Source organism: Ammodytes marinus (genome assembly GCF_949987685.1).
Source record: "Ammodytes marinus genome assembly, chromosome: 23".
Lineage (NCBI taxonomy): Eukaryota > Metazoa > Chordata > Actinopteri > Uranoscopiformes > Ammodytidae > Ammodytes > Ammodytes marinus.
Window position 1 is genome coordinate 2603435 of NC_137227.1, and position 27085 is coordinate 2630519.

The 27085-nt window shown below is 40.9% G+C and overlaps 1 protein-coding gene across 1 annotated transcript in view; it reads left to right on the forward strand.

Moving 5' to 3' along the window:
* mpdz (multiple PDZ domain crumbs cell polarity complex component) overlaps window positions 1–27085 on the forward strand; it is a 58897-nt gene that overhangs the window by 29843 nt on the left and 1969 nt on the right. The window contains exons 22-46 of the mRNA XM_080051582.1: window positions 580–615; window positions 1869–1976; window positions 2353–2433; window positions 2938–3115; window positions 3228–3338; window positions 5046–5132; window positions 8032–8097; window positions 8600–8671; window positions 10246–10408; window positions 12403–12599; window positions 12793–12884; window positions 13576–13654; window positions 14342–14410; window positions 15155–15250; window positions 15340–15414; window positions 15534–15720; window positions 16434–16579; window positions 18811–18894; window positions 20654–20847; window positions 23295–23442; window positions 23811–23897; window positions 24323–24419; window positions 24528–24691; window positions 26430–26534; window positions 26811–26905. Of these exons, the coding sequence (XP_079907708.1) occupies window positions 580–615; window positions 1869–1976; window positions 2353–2433; window positions 2938–3115; window positions 3228–3338; window positions 5046–5132; window positions 8032–8097; window positions 8600–8671; window positions 10246–10408; window positions 12403–12599; window positions 12793–12884; window positions 13576–13654; window positions 14342–14410; window positions 15155–15250; window positions 15340–15414; window positions 15534–15720; window positions 16434–16579; window positions 18811–18894; window positions 20654–20847; window positions 23295–23442; window positions 23811–23897; window positions 24323–24419; window positions 24528–24691; window positions 26430–26534; window positions 26811–26905 (2817 nt within the window). The remainder of the gene's footprint in view (window positions 1–579; window positions 616–1868; window positions 1977–2352; window positions 2434–2937; window positions 3116–3227; window positions 3339–5045; window positions 5133–8031; window positions 8098–8599; window positions 8672–10245; window positions 10409–12402; window positions 12600–12792; window positions 12885–13575; window positions 13655–14341; window positions 14411–15154; window positions 15251–15339; window positions 15415–15533; window positions 15721–16433; window positions 16580–18810; window positions 18895–20653; window positions 20848–23294; window positions 23443–23810; window positions 23898–24322; window positions 24420–24527; window positions 24692–26429; window positions 26535–26810; window positions 26906–27085) is intronic.

Below are 27085 nucleotides of genomic sequence, written 5' to 3' on the forward strand. Positions count from 1 at the left end.
GTACAGTTGGAACAGAATCTTGCCTAAACGAATAGTTTTTTTTTAATACATCATCCATAAAACTAAAAGTGATATCAAGTGATCCATATAAGCTTGATCGCTACTGATCCCTCACCTCTTCTGATTTAACTGTTGTTGTTTTCTGATACTTTATATAATGCATCCCTCTTTTAAGCATTTACTGTATTGTATTTCCACTTGATTATTCACATCAGTAATGTACAGGGTTCCTACAGAGTGGATTTTCTGGACCTTGAACAGACCGTCAATACAGTACTGTATAGTTCTGTATAGTACATGCTGACTTGGCCAACTTATTGAAAACTAATTGAGCTCACATAGCAAACTCCTTTCTGATTGATGATGTGTAATTCATTCATTTTTTTAACAAATATTGCTGTATGAACCCTGAATGTTAAGTTGCTAACACTTTTTTCATAACTGAATCAAATGCTGGGATTGCAATCAAAGGTGGTATTCAGAGATTCAAGTGATTTTAAGCAAGCTTAAGTCTTTGCACAGCGCTTGGTTTTTCATTAGCTGCGTTGCATAAAAAAGCCCCAACTCTTCACATTCTAGATCTGCACCCGAGGACGATCTGTGCCCATTTTATGTGTGAGTATTTGCCTCTAACTTCCACGCCCGGTGGTTGGTTCTTTGTTTTTTTTTTTTTTATCTCAGCCAGAAGCTGCCATCTTGTTGTGCTTCCTTCTCACTTGCTCCATCTGCTATCAAAACTTCCTGGCGGTCTGTCGCAGAGCTTTATCCAGACACAGTATTAGAAAGTTAGTTTGATTTAAAAAAACAAACAAGAACATCATTAAAAAGAACACCAGCAAAGTATATGAATGTTTCTTGAAGATGCCGCTCTACATATTATTCAGATCTGTTTATTATGCATTCACACAACACTTTAACCAACATAGATTTCAAATTTGTCTCAGGACGTATCTTAACACACTGTCTGGATAAACCTGGATCGACTGCATCACTTACTACTGCATAACTTATTTGGGTTTGAACATTTCAGTGACTAACATGTTCAGTATTAACCTGGATGTCCTGTTTTTTTCTTATGTTCCATTCTTCTGTTCTGCTTACTTGCTTTTTGAACTCACTTCTTTTTATACAGTATTAATCATTGCTATTTCCTGTTCCCCCCATGTCTCTTGACTTCATGTTATCTTTAACTCACCACACTTACCCACTCATCCATTTCAACATTTCCCCGGAGTTTGTTTTCCTCTTTGTCTGCATGCACTCTATGCATTTTGAGAACCAAATCAAAACCAGGAACAACATCTCCTTTGAAAATGGGACTTTTAAGTGGGTGTCAAGGTTTTCTTCAGCCAGCGTCTCAGTTCATTGTTCAACACAGATACAAACCTTTCAACGTTTCAAAGTAAAAGCCTTGACTTGCTCAGACATTCATGCAGGTAAACATGTGTCTCTAAACAGTCAGTGTGTCAAGGGGCCTTATGTAGAACGCTTGCATCTCACCTTATAGGCTGGTGATGGGGAGAAGGTAGACAGTTCAGTGTTGCTGCAGTCTTTTTTACAAGTGCATTTGCTGGAGATGAAGAAAAAAACAAGTTTAAATAAGCAGATTTAGAAAGTCGGCCTTGTTTAATTAAAAAAAAGTTTTTAGTGCTTTCTTAAATGCCAGTTCTTCTTAGTTTTTGGTTAATTAGCATTTGAGTTCATAGTGCACAAGGGAATAATTGCCACTAAGGTGGGTAATGGAGTTTCTAATACATGGGGCATTCAATAGTGTTTGCTCTAAGACTCATGTGTGTGAATGTGTGTGTCTGTGCTTATGTGTGTGTATGTGCGTATGTGTGTGTGTGTGTGTGTGTGTGTGTGTTCAGCATTACATATGTTCCAGCAGAGTATTTGGAGGAGTACAAGGGCAGCCAAGAGCCGGCCAAAGACGACGTTTTCTCTGAAATATCCCCAGTTCCACTCCCAGCTCCCAAGTATGTCCTCACACTCACACTTTACCTTTGTCATGTAATTATTATTATGCTCAGGTGCAACACGATTGCTCTTAATATTTAATACACTGACAAAGACAATTTTGTAATCATGCACCGTTATCAGTAGCCTTTGTGTTTTACCGCCACCAAAAGCAGATGAGTGGTATAGCATGAAACAAACAAAACCAGGACATTCTTGTAAAAACCTTGCTACATAGCACTACTACTGGTCAGAAACTCCGCAGGGTACCTTTAAGGCATTGTATCTGACATAACATATATTTTGTCCCAAGAGTTTTATGAACAGTAACAATCATATGAAGCTTAGGTTTTAGGAATTTTCTGAAACTCTTTCCTTCCACTATTGTCTGTTTAGAGATATCCCTCTCCTCCCTGAACGGGAAGATGGAGAGGGAGAGGAGAGCGCAACGTACAGCAACTGGAACCAACCCAGGAAGTGAGTTTTGACACAGATATGCTTTAAATAACTCGGACTGTGTTGACTACAAAGAAAACTTTTGTTATATCTTATTTTATATATCCGCCATTCAATAAAAGTCAACGTATCAACTCTGTACAAGTCACAGCTTGAAAGGTGCACTATGCAGTTTCAGGTGGATTTGTTTACATTTGCAGAGCCTGCAGTTAAGCTTGTACACCATATTTACTCCACCAAATAATTCTTAGTATTGAATAATTCTATCATCACATGTTTTTTAAGGAAAAACTGCAGGCCCTGCTGCTGTTAACTACAACAGTGAAACGGTTACTTATTAGGATGCTTTCTAACTTCAAATTGTATTCCAGGGGTCCAATTTTCCTGCGAGGAAAGTTTGTTTATTCAGTTATGAGAATATACGTGGGAAAATATTCAGTTCTCTGATACACCCAAAGTTACATAGTGAACCTTTAAAGTAAGAAAATGTTCTAAACATATGCTGATATCGGTTACCTTCTTCAGAGTGGAGCTTTTCCGAGAGCCGGGCAAGTCCCTGGGCATCAGTATCGTCGGGGGCCGAGGGATGGGCAGCCGGCTGAACAACGGAGAGGTGATGAGGGGCATCTTCATCAAGCACGTCCTGGAGGACAGTCCAGCTGGACAGAACAGGACACTGAAGACTGGAGACAGGATCGTAGAGGTATTAGACCAACATGTCAGCTCAATGATCTAATACACTTGATGGCAATTTAGATTTGGAGTGGATGTCGGGTGCTTGACTGGACTGTTTTACCTCGATGTCTCTTTGTCAGGTGGATGGAGCAGACCTTAGAGATGCCAGCCATGAGGAGGCAGTTGAGGCCATACGCAGGGCAGGCAACCCTGTCTCCTTCCTGGTCCAGAGTATTATCCACAGACCCAGGGTAAGATCCTTAAATGGTGTCTTAAGTGTCTAAGCAATTCCTAGCTACTAACTCTTTATCTTAAAGTCACCATTTCCTCACTCTGTATTTTCCTCCATCTCAAGTCAACGTTAAGTGTATCTCTGTAAGCAATTTAGGGCACTTTAAAGAATAAATTAAAATGTAGCGCCCTGGGGTTTGCTTTTGAATGTTGAAACCGCCTGTGCGAGCAAAAACAAACCCTGCATGGCATATTAAATGTATTAGCAAGTAAGTAACCTTTTTATGTGCGACACACTCACATTGAAACTCACCGCAACAACATCGCCTGTTGTTTGAATGTGCCCCGAGGCTTTCAGAGCATTACTACGGAGTTTCCTGCTGGGGCTGCAACGGTGCTTGGCTCCAGTGTCAGATCTCTCATCATCAATCACTTTTCATGCATTGCTACTCATGAGATATTTCCCACATGCGTTCTTCACTCACGTAACCCTTTGCAGCAACTCATAATGTAGGCCTACTGTACCTGTACATGTATGCAGAGGAAGTGTGGCCAATAATTCATGTGGAAGGAGAGTCATATCCAACTGTGCTGACTCCAACAATATCTTAAAGCGGCTAACTCCTAATCAGTAGACTAGCCTATTTTATATCATTACAAAGAGGCATTTTGCAGTGTTGAGCCCAAATCCAAATGGTTCTCTACGGAGGTTTCAGCTCATTGTTTTGGCTCTCCAGCTCTTTTGGGCATTACTCTCATTATATATTGTTTTCAGCCAAAGCAGCTTTTTTAGATAAGCATCACTACAATCTAAGGTTGCGTTCCGAATCTCATACTTTCTACTATATAGTATGTAGAAAAAAGATTTAGGATGTCCCGATTCTTGTGGCCAGATTTAGGATGGTTAGAAGTACCCGGATGTCCTACTTCATGCGGCCAAGATTGTCAGTGTTGAAAACTGCATCCTATTTGGGCAATTCTGACCCACAATCCAGTGCGCACGTGAAGTGACGTCACATCGACGAAGCCTCCATATGAAAACAAACGGGGATGCGACGGATATAAAAGCAAGAGGCAAGATCAAGGCGCAATGTTATGATGAAATAAGAGAGTAAAGTATGTCCCAATAGTATGCCTACTGCATCCTAACTATTATTTTTATTGTCAGATGTAGTATGTAGAATAGAAAAAAGAAAGAGTATGCGATTCGGAACGCAACCTAAATGTGTGCTAAATGCTCAGGAACACTGTTAGCAACTAGCTGGTAGCAACCGGGGAGTATTAACAGCTATTGACTTTAATTATTAGCCAGATACATTTCCCTCAGTCGCCTAGTTGCTGAAAACTAGTCACACAGCCTAAAGGAGTGTTAATATGGGACTTGAATTCAGCAGATGAAATGAATAATTCATGTATTTGTGGCTATGTACCTGCTAGCTGCTGGATATGTTTATAAAAAAAGCTGATAAATGTATCATATTAACTCAAACGCTGATACTTTGTCAAATTTGTGATTAGGCCCAGGTCTACAGCTTTTCAAAAGTGGCTACAGATTTGGTAAATACAGGTTTAAAAACATGTTGGCCAGTTAAACATTACCAACATATTGAACAATTCCTTTAAATAATATTGTCCCCACAAGTGTTTTATAGCCTACTTTATTTTGTTACTAACATTATGAGTTGCCTCAAATCTGCATCTCTATTCCTCCGCCATGCTTCCTCCAGCCTGAGTCCATTTATAGCCCAGCTCCATCACGTGCTATAGAGAAACACACCAGCACTATCACATGCATGCCACACAGCACATGTCAGGTAATCTGTCTCTCTTTTTTTTGTTCTTTGTCTCCCTCATTCCGATTGCATCAGCTATCCACAACAGTTAGTCTTTGTTGCATTATCTCCCATGCCTCCTCTTTCTTTTCCCCATCTCTCACCCGACGTTTAGTTCTTCAACCGCATCTGTGACTTTGATACACGCACAATGTGTGTGTTGGGTGAAAAAAAACACACAAACTAGTATTAGAAGATTCCCTCTGGGAGAAAAAGCAACCGAAAGTTATATTTAATATCCTAGGCATCCTTTTTCTGTTTTCCTATCAAAGATTTATCTAGCCGGCAAACTATTGTGTTACTGAATTTTAGAACAACCTCTGTGCTGCTGAAGGTAATTGCTGCCATTCAATACACATCCAGACTAGATTCTCAATTTCAATGCAATCTAACCATGGACGTTGTTGTTATTTTATTGCTATATCTTACAAGCAGCATAGAAAAACAATTGAGGAAGTCCTAGGGCTACCGTGTGTGTGTGGTTATGCTGGCTGTCAAATTAGGCTCCAAACAAACTACCAATGCATTTAGCAATTTAGGAAGAAGAAATACACATACTATTGATTTGATGATGCTTCAGGCAGCTCAGCAACAAGCTGTACAATACTGCCACTCACGGCCACATATAGGCTAATAGCACACCCTTGCTTCTTCCCATTAAGTTTCAATTCATTCCTCTTGTAAAAGGAGAATAGAAGGTATAATAGTAAGCCTGGAGGAAACATTGTGTTAAAGTATTACAGAGCTTAGAGAAAAAGAATAAAGAAAATAAGCCACTAAATTGTATAACACCTAATGCTGGGCTTACACTAGAGGACTTTTAAAATACTTTGAAAAGACTGAAGACTGAAACCCTCTTACATCTAAAGACAATCAACTCACACCTGAAGACAACTAGTCATTAGTTTTCAGTCACAGAGTGAGATTTTGAAAAGACATTGGGTCTCATTTTGCAAGACTACAACTAGATTCCTTTTGAGATTAATATTATTTCCGCAAACGCGATAGTGATTATTTAATTAAAAAAGGGTTAATTCAATATTCCGAGCGGGGGACTTCCTTTAGTTATTTGACCATCTTTATTTGCTGATCTCGTCCCCCAATAACTTTAACTCCTAACCCTGTATTTGACGGTAAAGTGTTAAGGTCAGCCTGGTTCTCCCGCCGAGGCTTCAAGGAAAAAGTGTCCGAAATAAGTCCCTGCACAGACGGACACAGGTTGCGACTAATGCCGCTCCTCCTGCGTCGTGCTTGGTGCATGCGAGAGTGTGACAGTGTTTACGTCATTTCGCTTGAGCCAACCCCCTAAGACTAGCAATAATATCAAACATGTTTGATAATGTCGGAACGTAAAGACGGGAAGAAGACTGGCTGAAATCGGGTCGAATGACCACCTTACACCAAACGACTGAGACTACGTGCGCGCGCCACAACTCCAGCACGGCTTCTGTGATTTCAGTCCGACATTGGAAGATTGTCTGCGACTGTCAAATCGCGTGGAAAGTCGTGTAGTGTAAGCCCAGCATTAGGTGATTCTTCTGCCCTCCACACACTCCCGCCACTTTTTATTTTATTTTTCACCCAGACGGCTTCCCCCGATTTCAATTTTTTCCATCTTACTAAATACCCACAATGTTGTCAAGCTTGTCGGTCCTGTGTGTTGCTTCTAGAAGCCGCCCCTGCCCTTCTCGCTGCTAAATGGCCCATGCGGGTCGAGCCTCGGCTGCACTAATCAAACCTACTTAGCACCTTCCCGCCCACAGGTTAGAGCACCTCACCTTTTGTCTGTGTTTGCCCTGCGTCTGTCTGTGGTGATGTGTCTTTCACTTGAACTGTACTGCTTTGACTTGTTGAAAGTGTGTTAACAATTTCCCTGCATGCAAAGACAGACGATGAATCAAAGCCCACCTTAAAGGTCACCTATTATCCAAAATGTTTTCAACAATAATATGCGCCTACCCTGTATCCAGTAAAAACCCAAAGTACAATTTTGAACCTGAAAATGAGCATAATATGTCACCTTTGAAAATAAAGGGGGTTTCGGTCTGCACACATGTTTACCACATCAGGGTGTTTGGTGTCAGGATAGTCATAACATGATGGACTATATGATTTTGTATTGATTGTTCCAGATACAAATGTATCATAGTCCTTGGTAAACCTCTGCTGTATGCGTGAAAACTATTCACTTTTTCTCCAATTTCTTCTTCTGTATATAAGTGAGGTTGTTGGAGCCTATATTTTTCCCTCATCTGTCGGCATACGGTGCTTTATTTATATCTCTCCCCTGTGCTTTACTACGTCGCTCTGTTATAATCATAGCAGGGTTTTTATTTTTGACTTTAAGTGCATTTTATTGTCCTCCTGTCCCCAGCTTTTGAAGGCCCCAATTGTACCCAATTATCCCTCAAACCACTGTCCCATGCTACTCACTGCTAACATAAAGATATGACAGTTGGCTTTCAACACACATATCATTATGGGAAGAACTGTACACTCCAATATACAGTATATATTTTTTTTAAATGCCAGACCTTTCCAATCATTGGAGATAAATGGTGGAGAGTGGAAAGACGTGGTGCTGGCTAAGCTATTTAACTCAACACATCAAGGTTTTAGCGTGCAAAATAACATGTCAAATATGCTCTTCAAGAATAATTTGGCTTTTATTTTAGTAATAACAATTATGAATAGATGCTATTTCATGAAACAGCATATGGTATATGAGACTGGTTTTCGGTCGACAGAAAATGTACTCATTTTTTTGCACAAATATATTCCATGTGATAATGCAGTGATATCATACAGTATGTGTCACTGTCTGCTGGTCACATTGAGGTGAATATGACAAATGTATTTCTGTTCGTCTCATACCAAGCAGTCATCGATAACAGACTCCAGCGAGGAGAGAGCTGCAGCCATGGCAACACGGGACAACAAGGAAAAGGTTGGTGTGTTTTCCAAATAAGCCTCCACTGACTGAACTCGGATCAGTGGTTTGCATTTGTCGGAAAAAAAGTGTACAGTTTATCGACAACCTAGGTTTGACATATGGGAATGATTCTGATAGAATGCAATCAAAAACAGTGTTGAAATAAAGGGTAGACGTGTTCAACTTTTTTCACCATGAACTAGCCTCATAGCATAATTGCCTAAATCATATTTACTCTACATCTACTCTATTCTACATCTACTCTACTCTACATCTACTTTACCCTACTCTATAACCCTTAAAATATGACTTATGCTATTAGGCTAACGAAAAGTAGATGTAGAGTAGAGTAGATGTAGAATAGAGTAGATGTATAGTAAAAGTAGAGTAGAGTAAATGAGATTTTGGCAATTATGCTATGAGGCTAACGATATACAGTATCTGTCATTAGGTGTAGCAGTCCAGTCAGAAATGTGTTGTGTTGTAAAGTTGTCGCCCCTTTGTCTCTTCTCTGTAGGAGGGTGACAGTCACAGTAGACTTTTCCTCCGCCTCTCCCCAACTAACCCTTTCACTCCTACCCCATTTAAGGTTTGTGGGTCTCTGTGTTGTTGCTATCCACTTTCCCAAGTGTGTGCTGGTACAGATATGGTTCCTGCATTGGATATATTCTAACCTGCTGTACGAGCACACACACACCCACACACACACTCGTACATGTACTAACATCTCCTCCTGTCTGGAACCTTAGGTGCATTCATGTGAAATCAGAAGATCTTTTGTCCTCTTTTTGTTTTTCACTTCCTTTCTTTAAAACAATCAAATCATGTTAATGGTTGACAATAACAGATTTCAGAGATTTTGAATTGTGTGTTTGTGATCTGTTGCTGTTTGTTTTCAGGTAAGTGTACATGTGAATGTATGGGTGTATGTATGGGTGAATATTTGATTTGAAGAACTAATTCAATGACAAGATATAACATCAGTACTAATTAAAACTACTGTACATACAGATCATTTTCCTTTTCCTTAAAGGTACAGTGAGTGGAATTTATTGGCGATTTTCAGAACAGACTTGGTAGAAATGAAATATAATATTCATAAGTATGTTTTGATTTAGTGTATAATAAATGTTTTGGTTACTAACTTAGAATGAGCCTTTAATATGTACATAGGAGCGGAGTGTACCTCCATGGTGCAACGCCGTATTTACTGTTGCCCAGAATGGACAAACTTAACAGCCTTAGATATTTTTGTATAGTGGGCGTCCTGGTGAAATACACCTGTTGGAAGACAAAGAAGAAGTACTATGTAGAATAAATGTGTCCTACGTAATTTACAATAAGTATACTACAATTAGTATGAATACATCTTCACCTCATCACTTGATATTGTGGAAAGACTTGAGGCAGTGGTGGATTCCATCTTTAGTAACTAGCTTCTTGTCCTTGAAGGCCACCGTAGCTTCTGTAAATTCCCCTCGAAGGGCGGGGCTATCAACCGGACTCTCAGAGAGGACACACTGTACCTTTTAGGCTGTAGCGTAACTTTGCTGATTAACCTTTATTTCTGATTTGAGTCTATGGAAACAATGGATCGAATCTAACATATCCTATTCCAACTGATGAAGCTGTAAATGTACATTAAGCCTATGTCCTCCTCTGTTGATTACATCCACAGCTCTCATGTGCCTTCCTATCACTATACAGTAAACTTTATATAAAGTTCAATCAAACTTAAAGGAGAAGTAAGCAATATTTTTTGTGTATATATATATATATATATATATATATATATATATATATATATATATATATATATATATATATATACGTATATGTTAAATCACTCTATATTCATACAGTAATCACTTTAACAGTATGCACAGTTCATAACACAGATCTCCAAGTCATTCGGCTTTGCATTAATTGCCAGATAAAATTCTGAGTATCCCGCTCGTTTTATCCCATCAGGAGACAGAGCGCTATAAAGAGGCGGGTGAACAATGACTCGCTGCTCTCTATCGCGTCACTATCTGACGAAGAAGGCTGCACCATATCACTTACTTGTCCTTTAAATGCATATCTTTAAAAAAAACTCTCTTTTCTCTGTAACTTTCCTAATAATAAACAAATGTATCCCAACCTTCCAATATGGCGTGACAGCTGGCGAAGCGGGAACCGGCGAGGTCTTCTCCCACCGTCCTGTCCCTGCCTGTGGTTCCTCATGTGGGGGAGACAGACACAGACACGCTGACAGAGATCCCTGGCAGACCTGTGGAAGCAGAGAAGGAGGAGGAAGTGGAGGATGAGTTTGGATACAGCTGGAGTGAGTTCAGATTTCCCATCTCAAAGGGTGACAATTGTACATTCTGTTAGGCAAGGCAAGTCTATTTCTTTAGCACAATTCAGACACAAGGCCACTCAAAGTGCTTTACAAGGGCAAGATTAAAATACACAATACACATTAGAAAAGCGGATGAATAGAAATAAAAACATTTAAAAGCTACTGAATAGAAATAGAACATTTAAATACAATACAATTGCAGGTTAAAATGGAAACAGAATCGTTTTCAGACTTGATTTAAAAGAGCTGAGAGTTGCAGCAGACCTCAAGCTTTCTAGATATAATGTAAATGTGTAAGCTGTGATAAAGGTGTGGGTATAGAGATTTGATTATATATGAAATTCATTTTCGGCATGTTTTTAAGATGTCTTTAAATGATACCTCAGACAATTCAAAACACAAGAACAACTCCTTCTGTAATAACCTTTAGAATAGTGCTGAGAATGATTATGGAAAGTTAGTTGGTGTTCATGCTTTTGAAGTTGAGATGTCAGGTTCAGAGTATTAAAAAAACTGCCTGTTAAAGACGGTTGTATAGGAGAATTATACAGACACAAACAGACAATATTTAGTCAAATAAACACCTGAACGGACCTTTTATTTATAACAGTAGAAAATGAGTTATGGAATCAAAATTGACCAGTGCCTGAAAAAACTATCCCTGTGTTCCAAATCACATACTCTTTCTTTTTACTACACTACATAATAAAGTACAGAAGAGTTTAAGGGCCACAGGAGAGAAAAAAAAATAAGATAATGAAGATTTATATTTGTTATGTCGAGAAATGTCAAGAATAAAGTTGAATACTTCAAAATGCTATTATTGGGGCATTTATGTATTTTCAGCATACTACATTGACGTGCATGTATTGGGACATCCTAAACCTAAATATTTTTTCTGGCATACTAAATAGTAGGGAAGTATGGGGATTGGAACGCAGGGTATGTTGAGTAGGTTAATTTACTCACTGTGGCGTCATTTATCACTTTATCGCCACTAGAGGTCCACCAAGTTCCATCTTGGTCTTGCTTGCTCGTCAATACATCCAGAGCCTACAGTGAAATATGCACATACTGGACATGGTTATACCTCAGTGAAAAGCCTGAAGGACTAAATGTCACAATTAAGCTATTAAAATACTACGTCAACCTTAGAACAAAGTCACTACTTGAAGTAGATAGCGGGTCACGCTAGGTGAATTCAACTCAGGCAGCCGGCACTAAAGGGACATACTTCCAGCCTTTCAAACACCTGGGACTGTGGTGTGTGTGTGTGTGTGTGTGTGTGTGTGTGTGTGTGTGTGTGTGTGTGTGTGTGTGTGTGTGTGTGTGTGTGTGTGTGTGTGTGTGTGTGTGTGTGTGTGTGTGTGTGTGTGTGTGTGTGTGTGTGAGTGTGTGTGCGTGCGTGCGTGTGTGAGAGAGACTATGCCCATCCTGTGGGGATAAGATTGATGAGGTTGGGCCCGGTAGGAGGTGAGTTGTGGAGATTAGCACAGGACTGATGGTTGAACAGTGGCAGGGAGCCCAGAACAACAGGAGCAGCATTGGGTTTGAACAAAGGACTGTCTTAAACCTCCAGAGGCAGAATAGGGAAGAGAAGGGGAACGGAGTGAGAAGAGGAGGGGTAGCAATACAGACAAGACTGTGGGCACAGAGATAAAAGGTGAAACTGAAAACAAAAAAAGAAGTCAGCGGCGTGACATTTCATACTTTTACACTTTACCTTTTGTGTCTTACCAACAGCCTGCCCATGAATTGATTTGAAAGGCAAAATAAAATAGAAGTGTAACAGTTCGCTTATTTTGGTAGTAGGACCCTTTCCAACTGTTGACAGTGGAAACACAAATAATCGTGTGCCGCCGAGCCGTACCAAACCATACCGAACCACAACGTTCAGTAGGGGAAAAACAATCTAAAAAGATTTAGAATGCAGCCAAGGCCTTACATCTGTCTGCCATGACTTCCTGTCTTTCTAGAGAAGATAATCCAGCGCTATGGCAGCCTCCCAGGTGTCCTACACATGATGGAGCTGGAGAAAGGCAAGACAGGCCTGGGCCTCAGCCTGGCCGGGAACAGAGACCGCTCTCGCATGAGTGTGTTCGTGGTGGGGATCGACCCCAGCGGAGCGGCAGGCAGGGACCAACGAATGGTGGTCGGAGATGAGCTTCTGGAGGTAAGATGCGTATCCATTATGGTTCTCAATTTATATGGGCTTGTGAACAAAGTTGGCCTGATATTTCACTCCTTGACGTTTTATAATGTAGAATTTAAAATGTTGTTTTCAAGTTTAAAAAAAAAATCTTATGTCTATTGTTGGATAGAAAGTGTGAATAAAGTAACTGTATATATTTCTGTTTTCTGTTCAGATCAACGGGCAAGTCCTCTATGGCCACAGTCACCAGAACGCATCCGCCATAATCAAGAGCTCTCAATCTAAAGTCAAGATCATCTTTGTCAGGTATATATATATATAAAAGAAAGATCAAATATCTTACAGCCAAAGCTTCATTGGCCCAAATGTCCATGCCAAAAAGAACTACATTTTCATTCGCAGGCAATGCTTATGATGTAAACTGACTTCGAAAAAAAAGTCAAGTCTGTTGTAATGTTGTTCATATATCAATAGAGGGAGCTATTGTAATTCAACACAATGAAGGTGAGGGGCTATAATCCATTTTCAGTTGTGATTTAACAGATTCTTCCAGATATAATCCATCACTTCAAGAGAAATAAAACACATTTCTAAATATGTATATTTATTATATTTTAAATATTAAAAGCTAAAAAAATTATAAAAAAAATTGAAATTGTTCTAAAAGTGAATGTTAATTTATCATATACTCACTGCACAGGGCATGATCCTATAAATAATATTATATAGCACAGATTTCACATGATAAAAATGCAGTATGGAAGTTGCTGGGACATATCACGACAGAGTACGACCCCTTGACCCCCTCCTCCAAAACAGCCTTTGCCAGGATTACACTACTTAACCCTCCACTTAGCTCACATCCCTTTCCTGACACCCCCTCCCCCCTACCCCCTATAAAGAGACACCATGATCAGTGCAACGTAAATCATGTCTCCTCTGTCACGAAAAGCAGAGGAGTGGCCATTCATTGTGAGTTATGACTGTGTGGAAACAGGAACACTGAGGCACTGAACCAGATGGCTGTGGGACCGGTGAGGGAACCAGAGGGAGACACAGTGGAGCCCCAAGCTGAGGTACCAGTGTGCTCACAGCCACACACACACACACACACACACACACACACACACACACACACACACAATGCACATGTTGCACAAGCAATGACACAACATACACACATAATCGCAAACTACAAGGTTTAAACATTTTAGGATTTTGTGCGTTTGCTGATGCCACACGTAAATCACGTGAAGCTTGGACCTATTATGAGAGCAGTAAACCGCATTATATCAGTTAAAGCAGGTGAGGAAAATAGTAGAATATTGTTGATTTGCTTTAATAGCAAACCATAAAACACTCTTTCTGCCTTTTCTCAGGCTACGATGAACCGACTTCAAAAAATGTTGTACATTTATACTACATATGATCTCAGAGTTCAATACACCTTCAAATTCCCACTGGTGAAATAGGCCTTTAAGGCGGCTTGATTGATTCACAACATCAACTCATGCACTAAGTAGTAACATAAAATAAAGCACTCCACCTTAAAATGTCCCGACAAGTCATGTGCATCCCTACACCGGAATAGTTTTCATGTATGTTTTGCTCCCTTAACCTTCTCTTTGTGTGTGGTCCTGGAGTTCCCAAGAAACCACCAGAAACCACAAAACAGTGGTGTAGTCGAGATGCACAAACACTCAGTAGTACTATAGTCCCAGCAGCCAACACACTGTTCCTAACTACTGCTCTCTCTCCCACAGCTGGAACAAACTGCTGCCAATGGCGACGCCGACCCTTCTAACCAAGTGAAACACATCATAAAGATAAAGGTGCGTATGAAGCGGAACCTCCCATGTACACATCACACACACAACAAGAATCCTGCTCTTTTGAAATAGCCCCAAATGAAGAGAATAATAGCAAGCAATGCAGTAATGAGGGAGGTGTGCAGAAGAAGTCAATGGGGTATGACAGAATAAAGAGAGCAGTCAAGTCTGACAAACCGCCAGCAGAAAGAAAAGATACAGAGAATTTTCAAATAGAAGGTTCAATAAAGAAAACAACAAGTGTATGGTGAAGGGCCCTACCAAGGGGACTTAAAGGCCTAATTCACCCACAGAATAAGAAGAAGAATGGTCAGATGTCAAGATCACTTACCGGTACTTGGCTGTCAGCACCCAGTTTGGGACAATCCATATATGGTCAATGAGGCGACAGGATGTGGACAGTTCATTAATATGAAACATGCAAGCATCATCAGTCACTCCAGTCTGGGAAGCAAAGATCAGAGATGAGAAGGATGCGAGGTGACACTGAGTTTAATTATTTTTATGCAATGAATGGTCATCAGTAGCTGGCACAGCTCTATTACTAAGCACATGCTAAAGCGATGGAAAGAGTATGCATGCTTTAGCGCCACGCAGTATCCAAGGTGTAGTCAAATAAACACCTGAATGTACATTTTGGTTGTAAGAAAATAGACATGTTACGGAAGCAAAATAGACAACAATCTCAAAACGTACCAGGGCTTTAAAAAAACAGTGTTCTTGCATTAACACTTTAATGTTTAACAGGAGGACGGAAGACCCGGCATCACCTTCGCCGACAAGAACACTGAGAGCGGACTTGAGATTCAGAGTATATCTGAATTGAAAGGACACACGGGCAAGGTACGTCTCACAAGCTGCATCTAATGGTCCATGCACTGTATATTAATCTGACAATGTCTAATTCAAACCCTGTGCTGTGTTTCATGTAGGAAGAATGCATGAAACCAGGGGACAAAATCCTAGCGGTGAATGGCGAATCAGTGCTGGGCTACACTGTGGAACAGGTAAACTTAGTGTCAGTGGCACACAAGGCAATGCTTCGTAGTGTTTGAATGCAAACAGCATTCATATTCTGATTATGATGTGACTATTCAATCTGATTATTAACTGTTCTGTGTTTCAGGTCAATTCTCTCCTGAGAAAAGCCAAAGGCCCAGTGAAGCTAACCTTCTCTACAAATGAGACCTCCTCCTCCTATGTCCCCTCTCTTCCCCAGTCTGCCAGCCAGGACCAGGTCCAGGACCAATTACCCAGCATGCCTAGCGCTGCCACAACCACACTGAGTCAACAAGAGACTGAAGCAGACATTAGTGAGTCCAGCGCTTACAATTAAAAAACATGAACTTTACTTACAACAATGAATATAAACTACCAACTTATATATCAACTCGGTCCCAAATTGTATACTCTTTTTTTGTTTTACTATTCTACATACTACAACTGATCATAAAAAGTATGTAGTAAGCAAGCAGTAGACATGCAATCGGGACATACATTTACTTATTTTTTCATAAAATGTAACTTATGATGCATGCTGATTTCCTGCCTTACACTACATGTATTGGGACATCCTAAATCTTTTTCTACCATACTAAATAGCAGGGAGGTATTGGGATTGTAACGCATACATTGTGCACATTGACAATAAAGTTACTACAAAAAGAAGAAGAAAAAGAAAGAAAAAGATTTAAATTATCCCTGCGTTCCAAATCACATACTTTTTTATTTTTCCTACACTACATACTAAAGAACAGAAGAGCTTTAGGGCCACAGGAGAGAAAAACAAATCAGATAAGGAAGATTTTCTTTTCATAATGTTGAGAAATGTCAAGAATAAAGACGATAACTCCAAAATGCTATTGGAGTTAGTGGGGAATTTATGTATCTTCACTTTCAGCATACTACACTTGACCTGCATATATTGGGACATCCTAACTCTTTTTCTGGCGTGCTAAATAGTAGGGACGTATGGGGATTGGAACGCAGGGTTAAATTCACTTCCTTTGCTTGTGCCATGTTTTAGGTGCCAGTCGTTCGTCCAGCCCTTCCACCCTGGTCTGTGACCCTGCGACCTGTCCCATCATCCCCGGCTGTGAGACCACCATAGACATCTGCAAAGGGCGCACAGGCCTGGGACTGAGCATTGTGGGAGGCTGTGACACCCTGCTGGTACGAGACAATGCATGTGGTCCTCTTAATGGGGCCATGTCACTTCACCAAAGGGCTTCTATAAAAGGACAGCGCTTACTAGGGGGGTCCTCACTAAAAAACATTTCTTGGGAGTTTAGAATGATTTAGTTTTCTAAAAGAACAATTGATTTAAAGTAGCTACGAGGGGACTTTTAAATATTTCTGAAAAAGTCAAAATGTTTCCTTACAGAAAACAAGACCATCAGTGCAAAGAACGCTATTATTTTATATAGTTTTTCTTAATGCCATTGTCATGGGTACGCTCACACAGGAACAACAGCTGGCGTCGTAAAAAAAAAAAAGTTTTATTATTAGGTCAATAAAATGAAGTGTTTGCTCTTTTTTCTTTTTAGTAACCTACAATTCTTAAGTTGAAATAAACCCTACAATTGTAATGATTTCCAACAAAGATAAGTGATGTCACTGTTACCCACCATCCCACCCACTTAGAATCTATGGTGGTGGTATATATAAGTCAGGTTGGGAATAGCTGCTGTGACTTTAGGAATGTAGGAAGTGATGTTGTCACAACCTCCGTCCTCCTCCTCCTGTCTATTCTGCCTGCTCAGTCAGGCTTGGGGGGGGGGGGGAGCAGCCCTTTTGTCTGGGGCCCTCCACCGCAGCAGACATTATACAGCCACTGGAATGTAACCTCTCAACCTCAAATGACTCTCACGGCCGAAATGCAGCGAGAAAAAAAACACTATGGCGCATCCAAATCTAAAATAATGTCAAAAGCAAAAGAAATTGACACGTTGACATCACCATGCAAAATCATTCTCCCCTCCAACATTTTGCTTCGATTTGCAATTTCTTCATGTGTTGCTTCCTACTGCTTACTCTTTGTCTCAATGAACAGTTACTGTCACCTTCTTCTCATATGTTCTACTTATTTGAGTGAGTGAGTGAGTGAGTGAGTGAGTGAGTGAGTGAGTGAGTGAGTGAGTGAGTGAGTGAGTGAGTGAGTGAGTGAGTGAATGAGTGAGTGAGTGAGTGAGTGAGTGACCAAATTCAGGGATTGTCTGACATCAAGTCATTACGTCATTACTCTGTCCTTGATTGGTTGTTGACCTCAATTAATCTGCACCAGCAGGTCACCCCCACCCCACCCACACACACACACACACACACACACACACACACACACACACACACACACACACACACACACACACACACACACACACACACACACACACACACACACACACACACACACACACACACACACACAAGGGATAGAGGAGTCCTGAGCTGTACACATTAAGGCCAGGACACACCAGTCCGACACGTTCCGACTACCCAAAGACTGGAGTCGCCGTTTCAAGAAGCTCCAGTCTTTCCGTTGCGGCCCAAAAACACACCGAGACGACTGCTTATTTTCCGTACGTCCCGCGCTTGTAATGTCTCCACAACAGCTGGCGGCGCTAATCTGTATTGTGGCCCGAAAAAATACGAAAGCCGGAAATGATGGGACAGCTCTCTAGAGCATAAACATAGATATAAATACGTATTTATATTTATGGACCATAAGAGCACAATTTTTAGCAGAGAGTGTCGAGCATGGTGTCGAGCAGTCAACAAGGGTTGATGCATGTGAGTACTCGCAAAACGAAACGAACAAACACATTAAAACGATGGCTAGCTGTTGTTAGCTGTTTGTGCTACCCGCCTCACTTCCGGGCTTCACTGATTCGCTAGCCCTCCACCAATCAAATTGCTCCAAATGAAAGACGGTCGGCCGCCGATTGAACACGTCCAATCGGCGGCCGACAGGCTCAAAACAAGCCCGACGACCTCTACGTCGGCCGACGTCACGGCACACACCAAACAGATTTGTCTTTTTTTTTGACGACTGCGATTATCGGGCTGGTGTGTCCTGGCCTTTATACACAGTCATAGGCTGATAGAAGTAGGCTACATTTATGTCTAGCGAGCAATTAAACATGCAAACATTCACATTATTTTATTTCACACCTGCGGATATTAAATGCCTAACAAACTAACTAACAAACCCTTTCCACTTTTAACATATTTTAACATAGGCCTTCATGTCATAAGAATGTACAGTAGTCATACATCTGCTGGGCCTATTTCACTACTACACAGTATTATTAACAACATTGACACTGAGTCTACTTATACCCAAATGCGGTCCAGCCATATAATATAGTATAGGTTTTAACCTGGTCTTTTCTCTCTCCCTCCAGGGCGCCATCATCATCCATGAAGTTTACGAGGAAGGGGCTGCCCTCAAGGATGGCAGGCTTTGGGCAGGAGACCAAATCCTGGAGGTGCGGTTTCACACATGACCTAGGTTTTAAAAAACGAAAACAATTCATTAAAAAAGAGGCTGACGGAGACATGTCAGCCTGAGGAGTTAAAACAATTAAAAAGCTAGGGTTTCAATGTTCACTCTCAGATCAAATGGGTTGGCGGGACAAAGGAGTCGTAAATAAGTTGATATACCTGTCACATATGAGACAAGTCCTTATTTGTGGAGAGAAAAAAACAAATCAACACTTGAATCTGAACTAGAAAAGTGAGACGTGACGTGCAGTGACAGGATAAGTATCCCAGATCAACTTGGATTTGCCCTGCGTTTGACCTTGCTGCATTGTGACAGAGGGAAGCCGGGGGTGGAGCTCAAGAGGTTAGCTATGGTTAGCTCTATCAGAAGACTTGAAGAATTGAAAGGGCGCATACACACACACACACACCATGAACTGACCTGCTCTATGCTATCCCTTTCTGTCCCTGACCTAATCCATTGTGTTGAGAGAAAAGTAGGGTCAAAGAGTTGAAAAGAGACAGTTTTTTCCCCCAAGTCCACAGCAATTGCTGTGAGCTGGGGGATAAAAAAATCCTGTGCACGTCCGCGGTGAGAAGCTAATGTGGTATCATCCCTCCCCCCCCTTTAATGTGGTTGGGCTGGACGTAGACCCTTAAGCTGACCACTGGAGCTTCTCACAGACGTTCCGTGGGAAATGCTGCTTTAAATGTGACGCAATATCCCCACTAGTGATTTTCCCATTATGATCCAGTGTTTAGATATCTCTGCAGTTTTCTTTCCAAAGGAGAGATGTGACCTCAGCAGTTAAAGGAACATTCTTTCCTTATTTACTTCATATCACAAATGGAATTATGAGGCTTCCCAAAAAAAATGTTTAAAACATTTGAGTGTTGGAATTCACTTACAGTTCTTTTTTTCTGTATAAGAGTGGTCAATGGTTGCCGTCTTAACCACACATTAAGTATAAGCAGTATTAAGGCGAGACACTGCAGGCTAATAGGGTAACATGTTTAACTCATAGATAGCATTTTGAAACGTTGCTTTCATTAAAACAAGTATTGTTTGTATTACAATTTATTTTCTTTTTTTAGTCCGAATAAATATGCTAATTTTACATACATTTGCATCGCTTAAAATACAATGTAATCTAGATATTGGATAAAGCCAGAGTTAAATCCAATGTTTTTACAGAACAACTTTTGGACACAGCCTATTTTTTCATTTTATAAAAAACTAAATACTTTGTACCGATCCTAAAAAACATCCTTTTAAGTACAAAATGTCTCACGGATCAGACAATTAAAACATACTATATGAACAAATCCTCCTGCTAAACCTTCAGAATAGTGCTTTGAAAGATTATGGAAATTGTTAGCCTTATAGCATAATTGCCTAAATCATATTTACTCTACTCTACTTTTACTCTGCATCTACTCTACATCTACTTTTCGTTAGTCTAATAGTATGATTGCCTCAGTCATATTTTAAGGGTTATAGAGTAGGGTAAAGTAGATGTGTAGAGTATAGTAGATGTAGAATAGAGTAGATGTAGATTAAAAGTAGAGTAGAGTAAATATGATTTAGGCAATTATGCTATTAAGCTAACAAAATATTATTTGATTTAAGTGCTTTAGAAGAAGTTGAGATTTTTTGGTTCAGAGTATTGGGAAGAAAAAAAATGTTGATGATAGGATATGTTTTATATATTACCAGCCATGTCTCAACCTTAAACCCTCCCTGTTGTCCTCTCTTGTGGGCAGGTGAATGGCATAGACCTGCGCGAGGCCAGCCACGATGAAGCCATCAACGTGCTGCGTCAGACCCCACAGAGAGTGAGGCTGATCGTGTACAGGGACGAGGCACAGTACAAAGAGGAAGACCTGTGGGACTCCTTCAGCGTGGAGCTCCAGAAGAAGCCGGGCCAGGGCCTGGGCCTCAGCATAGTGGGCAGGAGGTGAGGGACGGGACATGGATTATCACTGCTATTCCTTCAATGCCTACAAAGCACTTATTGCTCCTATTACACAGAGCTGAAGAAGCTTTGCATAGGAAACTAGTATAAAAATTTTGATTTTTATCTTTGGAGTCACAAAAAGATTAAAGGTGCACTATGCAATTTCAGGGGAGGGGGATTTGTTTACATTCACAGAGCCTGCAGTTAGTTTACAGACATTTTTTTCTCTACATGTAATTCTTAGTATTGAATAATTCTATCATCATAAACTGAAACTAAACGCAAGACTAGAACATGTTTGTAAAGCAAACTGTGGGCCCTGCTGCTGTAAACAGTGAAACAGTAACTTTTCGGGAAGCTTTCTAACTTCAAACTTCCTGTGAGGAACGTTTGTTTATTCAGTTTTGAGAATATATCTTTGGACATTTCACTTTTCTGACACACCCAAAGTTACATAGTGAACCTTTAATGCCTACAATGGACGTATTGGTCCTATTACAGAGTTGAATAAGCTTTGCATAGTAAACTAGTATAAAAGGTGATTTTGAATTAAAGTTGTTTTTTTGGAGTCACAAAAAGATTAAATAAACCCTATATATTCATAGCCAATGAGATACTGGTTACCCTTACTATACAGCATTAGTTTGAATAGAAAAAAATTAACTTTTGTTGTACATTTGTGCAAAGAAAACCTGCAGGTATCAGCATGTTGCCATACATATAAAATAGATATAAGCTGTATAATACACATACATGAATAGTTATCTCAGAGTCAACACCGTTTGACAGTAACTGTGTGGATCTCCTTTTTTTAATGCAGATCACGGGACAACAGGTAATCATTCTAAAGCCCTGTGTTTAAATAGTGTATAGTGTGTGTAGATAGTTAAGGCCTTTTGCTTATGGACTCCTGAGCCCTTAGCGGGTTTACTTTGACATTATAAAGTCAAGTGCATACATGTAGATGTTGTACTACCCTGCTACATCACATTACCAGCTAGCATTGCAAAGCACTATAGTAGGGCTGTAAGTAACTGTCGCCTGTGTCTGGGAATGTTGCTGCTTTTTTACCCAATCAGAGCCGTTGTTGAGAATTCACTAGAGAACTTGAGCTGGCGACTTGTGTATCGTCTTACACGTAAACTCAACTCGGGCGTGTGTTCTCGCATTTTCGTCTAGCGTTTATGGTTTAAGGCTCATGTGGGAAAAGGCCCACTGGTCCACATGCTGCTGACAGCCTGTTGCTCTGTGTGTGTGTCTGTGTGTGTGTGTGTGTGTGTGTGTGTGTGTGTGTGTGTGTGTGTGTGTGTGTGTGTGTGTGTGTGTGTGTGTGTGTGTGTGTGTGTGTGTGTGTGTGTGTGTGATAACCTAGAGGAATGGCTTCTCCTGACCTAACATGATTTTTTGTGTTGTACAACCATTTTATTTTATTTCAGAAGTACAGGGTAAAAAGCTCAAGTCGTAAAGTGGAACTTTAATGTAGTTGTAAATCGTTGGCCCTCTGTCATGGTGCTTTTTCTTTTCTGCTACACCAGTGGAAAAGAACAACCAAAATGCTCAATCGGACGGAAAAAGGCAGCAACGTAACGGACAACTAAAAAAAAATGTATGCTAGAATGGAAAGTGCAAGCTAGCATTTAGTGGTGAGGAGTTGTGACAGCCAAGTATCTCTGGCACTAAAGGATTGACTGGGATTGAGTTCCCCTTGCTTCACAGCTTCAGCTTGTGTCAGTTTGATCCACGTGGAGATTGGCCCTTCAGATAGAAGAGATCTAGCTGCACACACACACACACACACACACACATCACACACACACGCACACACGCGCAAGGCGTCGTTTTAGTAACCGCGATGAACCGCGTCTACATCCCCTTTTTTTAAACAATTAATTGTGTATGCTGGAAAATTGCCAGCGCGTAATGTTTAGAATTGTTTTTGTAAAGGTTCACGCGACTAAAGCTAACATCACATAAGCAACATAACTTTAATAGTTTGGTGTGGCGTGATGTTTCATCCAAATCAGTTCCCACCAGCAGCACTGTTTTTTGCCTGGAGAGACATTTTTATTATTTCTATTTAATTAAATGTTTTATTTCTATTAATCTTTATGTGTTTCACGCCCCTGTTAAGCACTTTGAGTTGCCTTGTATCTGAATTGTGCAAAACAAATAAACTTGCCTTGCCTTGCCTTGCCCTAAAGTTAGTCTGCTACTAATTAGCACACAAGCCCACATTTGTGCAGAGGTTCCCTGGACAATGTATTGAAATTGGCAGGATCAGTAGTGTTCCATCAATGTCATGTTGGCCAACAGAAGTCAGCATCTTGATATGATCTGGGTCAGCTAGGATAGACAAAAGACAGTAGGGTTGTTGCCATCATAAAGGCACACACAGTAACAAACGTTAACTCACTGCCACATCTGTGTTTTCAACCTTTTTCTCCCAGGAATGACACAGGAGTATTTGTGTCCGATATCGTGAAAGGAGGTTTGGTTGACACCGACGGCCAGCTGATGCAAGGAGACCAGATCCTGTCAGTCAACGATGAGGACGTAAGATCCACCACTCAGGAGGCTGTGGCTGCTCTACTCAAGGTATATATATATATCTATTGTACAGGCATACCTTGTGTTCCAATCCCCATACTATCTAATATTTAGTATGCCAGAAAAAGATTTAGGATGTTCCAATACATGCAGGTCAATTGTAGTATGCTGAAAATACATAAATGCCCCACTAACTTCAATAGCATTTTGGAGTATTCATCTTTATTCTTGACATTTCTCGACATTATGAAAAAAATTCCTTATCAGATATTTTTTTTCTACCGTGGCTTTAATAGTCTTGTACTTTAGTATTTAGTGTAGTAAAAAGAAAGAGTATGTGATTTTGAATGCAGGGACAGTTTCTCTTTAAACCATGTTGGATCACTTCATTGAACCCAATGCTCTTTGTGTTGTAGTGCTGCGTGGGGCCAATCAAAATGCAGATCGGGAGGTTCAAGGCGGGCCCCTTCCACTCGGAGAGAAGAATGTCTCAATGCAGTCAGGTATAGCGTCATTTCACATTGTTCAAGGTGGAGTCAGCCATTTTGGTAAAACGCTTGTTGTCAAAATCACTTTTTGTCAAAATCAATTATTATCGCTTTACGATCCGCTACCTGTCCATACTTTGGGTGCTCTAAAAGAAAATCTGGTGTTACTACACAGCCTAGGCTCTGTAAACTGGTGTGTAAAGGGTACGTTAACAAAAGGGGCCCACTGTAGCTAGCAACATGCCTGTTTACAAACCAGATTGTTTTTTTCAGCGCACACAGTACGGATGGGTAGCGTATCATGAGGAGATCTTCACTGATTTTGTCAATGTCTTACTCCTCCTTTAACAGTTTAATGTTGAATAGAAATGGCTTTCATCCAGTCATTGAAAACAACCAAACAAAGGAATTGACCTGCGCTACATGTCTTTGCCTTGCAGATGAGTGAAACAGGCGGCTCCATGGCGGCCTCCCAGTCATGTCCAGACTCTGGAGGCCTCCCCGCTGACCCTGACAATCTAAGCATGGGTGTGGATTGTAAGTATCCTTTTTAATGCACTAAAACATATGTGTCCGGCAAAAAAAAAAATCAATTGTGGACAAGGTGTTGAAAACGTTTTGTGTGGGTGTTTTGCTTCGTTCCAGCAGCGGAGCAGCAGGACACCAGGACAGTGGAGTTCACCAAAGCTCCAGATGACTCTCTGGGCATCAGTATAGCGGGCGGAATGGGAAGCCCTCTGGGGGACATACCCATCTTCATCGCCATGATCAATCCAGTGGGCGTCGCTGCTCAGACCCAGAAGCTCAAGGTAAGCTACCTCTCTCAGACCTTTATGTCTCGTTTCCACTGAGAAGCACAGTTCGGTTCAGCACAGTCTGGTTCGGTTGGTCACCCTAGATCTGGCTTGTGTTTCTATTGCTGACAGTGCCCTTACGTTTAGGCGGGGTTTATGCTGGACAGTCTATGGGTCATAGCAGATGAACAGCGCTAGCCGCATAGTAGCAGCTGGACACAGTTTAGCCCAACTGATTAATTCAATGAAGAGGACAAACGCCACACAGTAGACATAGAGCTGCGCGTGAACACATTTCACTAAACTCAAGACTCTTCACTCTTGCCAAGGTTGATACACACAGCGGTTCATCTCTGGAAAAATGATGATCTGTCCAACCAATCGATGCCCTGCAGCTCCACCATTTGATACCGCAAACAAAAAGAGTGACACACTTATGTTGGTACCCTTACCAACTTTTGATAGTGGAAACGCAAATCAAGACCATGCCGAGCAGCACCGAACATCACCGCTATGTGGAAACACGGCTTGAGTTTGCTTCAAGCTTAGATACAAAACATAATAACTTGCTAGTCATTCTTGTGTGGGTTCCGTTGTGAATCTCAGCAATGTCATTCCCACTCAATTTACTCAGCATGTGAATCTCAAGTCCCTTCAAAGGTCAAGAGCTAATAGCCGTCAGCAGCGACCTCCGCAGCTCAATGACATAGACACTGACAAACGTAGCTCTGTTTGACGCAGACTCGGAGGAGGACAATAGACAATTGCAAAACGGATGATAAATCTCCCACTCCTGCATTCAGATCACTGAAGTGAATAGGGGGAATCTTCAATAGTATATTCATGCTGCTGCTTTATCTTTTTCAGCCCCGAATGCGAGATGAGAACGCTTCGTAATGGCAATACTCGGCCGAACAAAGGCTCAGTCTTTTTTGCTTTTATAAGGCGGGCTGAGCTACATTTTCAAATAGCACAAGCCAGTGTCTCACTTCTTAGTAATCATTCAGCATCCCCAAGACTTTGTTACACTGGTATCAATGAACAGCAACTCTACAAGCTTTTAAAAGTGCTACTGCTGGGCTGATACATACCCATACTAGGGCTGACCCCAAATAGTCCACTGTTAGATGGAAGCACTCTGATTGGACAGTCGCAAATGAAACAAGGGTCATTCCATTTCAGCTATATGAGGGTGCTGAATGTGTGATTTTACGTGGAAGTGCTTAGTTCTTCCCAATACATCATGATACACTGTCTATTGTGGTATAAAGATCAGCCTATCATTACCTACTGTTACTGACCATTTGAAAATGATAACTCTTTTAACTCTTAACTCAACCACTTGAGCTTTACATCAATCTCCTTAGCATGTGGGAATGGTAGACCAAGTCGCAATGAAATAAATGAGTATGCCAAGTCAAGAACACAAACTGTAAATGGGTGTGGACAAAATGGAAGCCAATGTCGCAAATGAGAATATGGATCAATGATTACATTTTAAAGTCGATTAAGGGCATAATCAACCAATCAGAGTCCACTATGTAAATTCTTAGTCTGGGACCAATCATTCATTCTGGAAACAGGAAATATGAACACACATTCAAATGGGTTCCTTATTTAAAACATGGAGCCAACAATAGCAATGCAAAGAAAAGCGTGACTTTTCTTGGAAGATGCTGACTCTACTGCAGTGTAGTTTTGTTTCTCTCTTGTGTGTCCCTTTTAATTGTACTAAACGTTCCTTTTTGTGCAGATCGGGGATCGCATTGTCAGTATCTGTGGGACGTCTGCTGAAGGCATGAGCCACGCACAGGCTGTCGCGTTGCTCAAGAACGCCACGGGCACAATACAGATGCAGGTCAGGGGGAAAAAGCACACACACACACACACACACACACACACACACACACACACTTGTTCGCTCAACCTTCATGTTCTTAGTAGATAAGAAGTCGTATTCTTTGCTTCACTTTATCAATCTGAAAAAGAACAGTTGAAGGCTACTAGCGGCAGACTTTGAAGTGCCCCCTCATCTAGCACTACCACCATGCTATCAGTCTTTATCTTGGAAGTCTGGCCACACCGTAAAAGTGTGTGTGGTTGTAAATGTGTGTGTGTTTCAATGCACCTGTAGGTGGTAGCAGGCGGTGATAACACAGTGACCAGTCCTCCACCGGAGCAGGCAGCCGCAGGCCTGACACCAAGCTGCATCTTCCAGGACGACCTCGGGTAACAACTGGTTCATCCAATGTCTGATACTGATATACTGGTGTGTACTATCCAACAGGTTGTAGGCCTAAAGGACAAATGAAACATTAGTCGACACATCCATAACTTGATTCAAGAAAATTCATTTTGATAATATTCCTTTTTGGTGGAAAGATGCCAGAACAATTCAAGGTTCTGCTG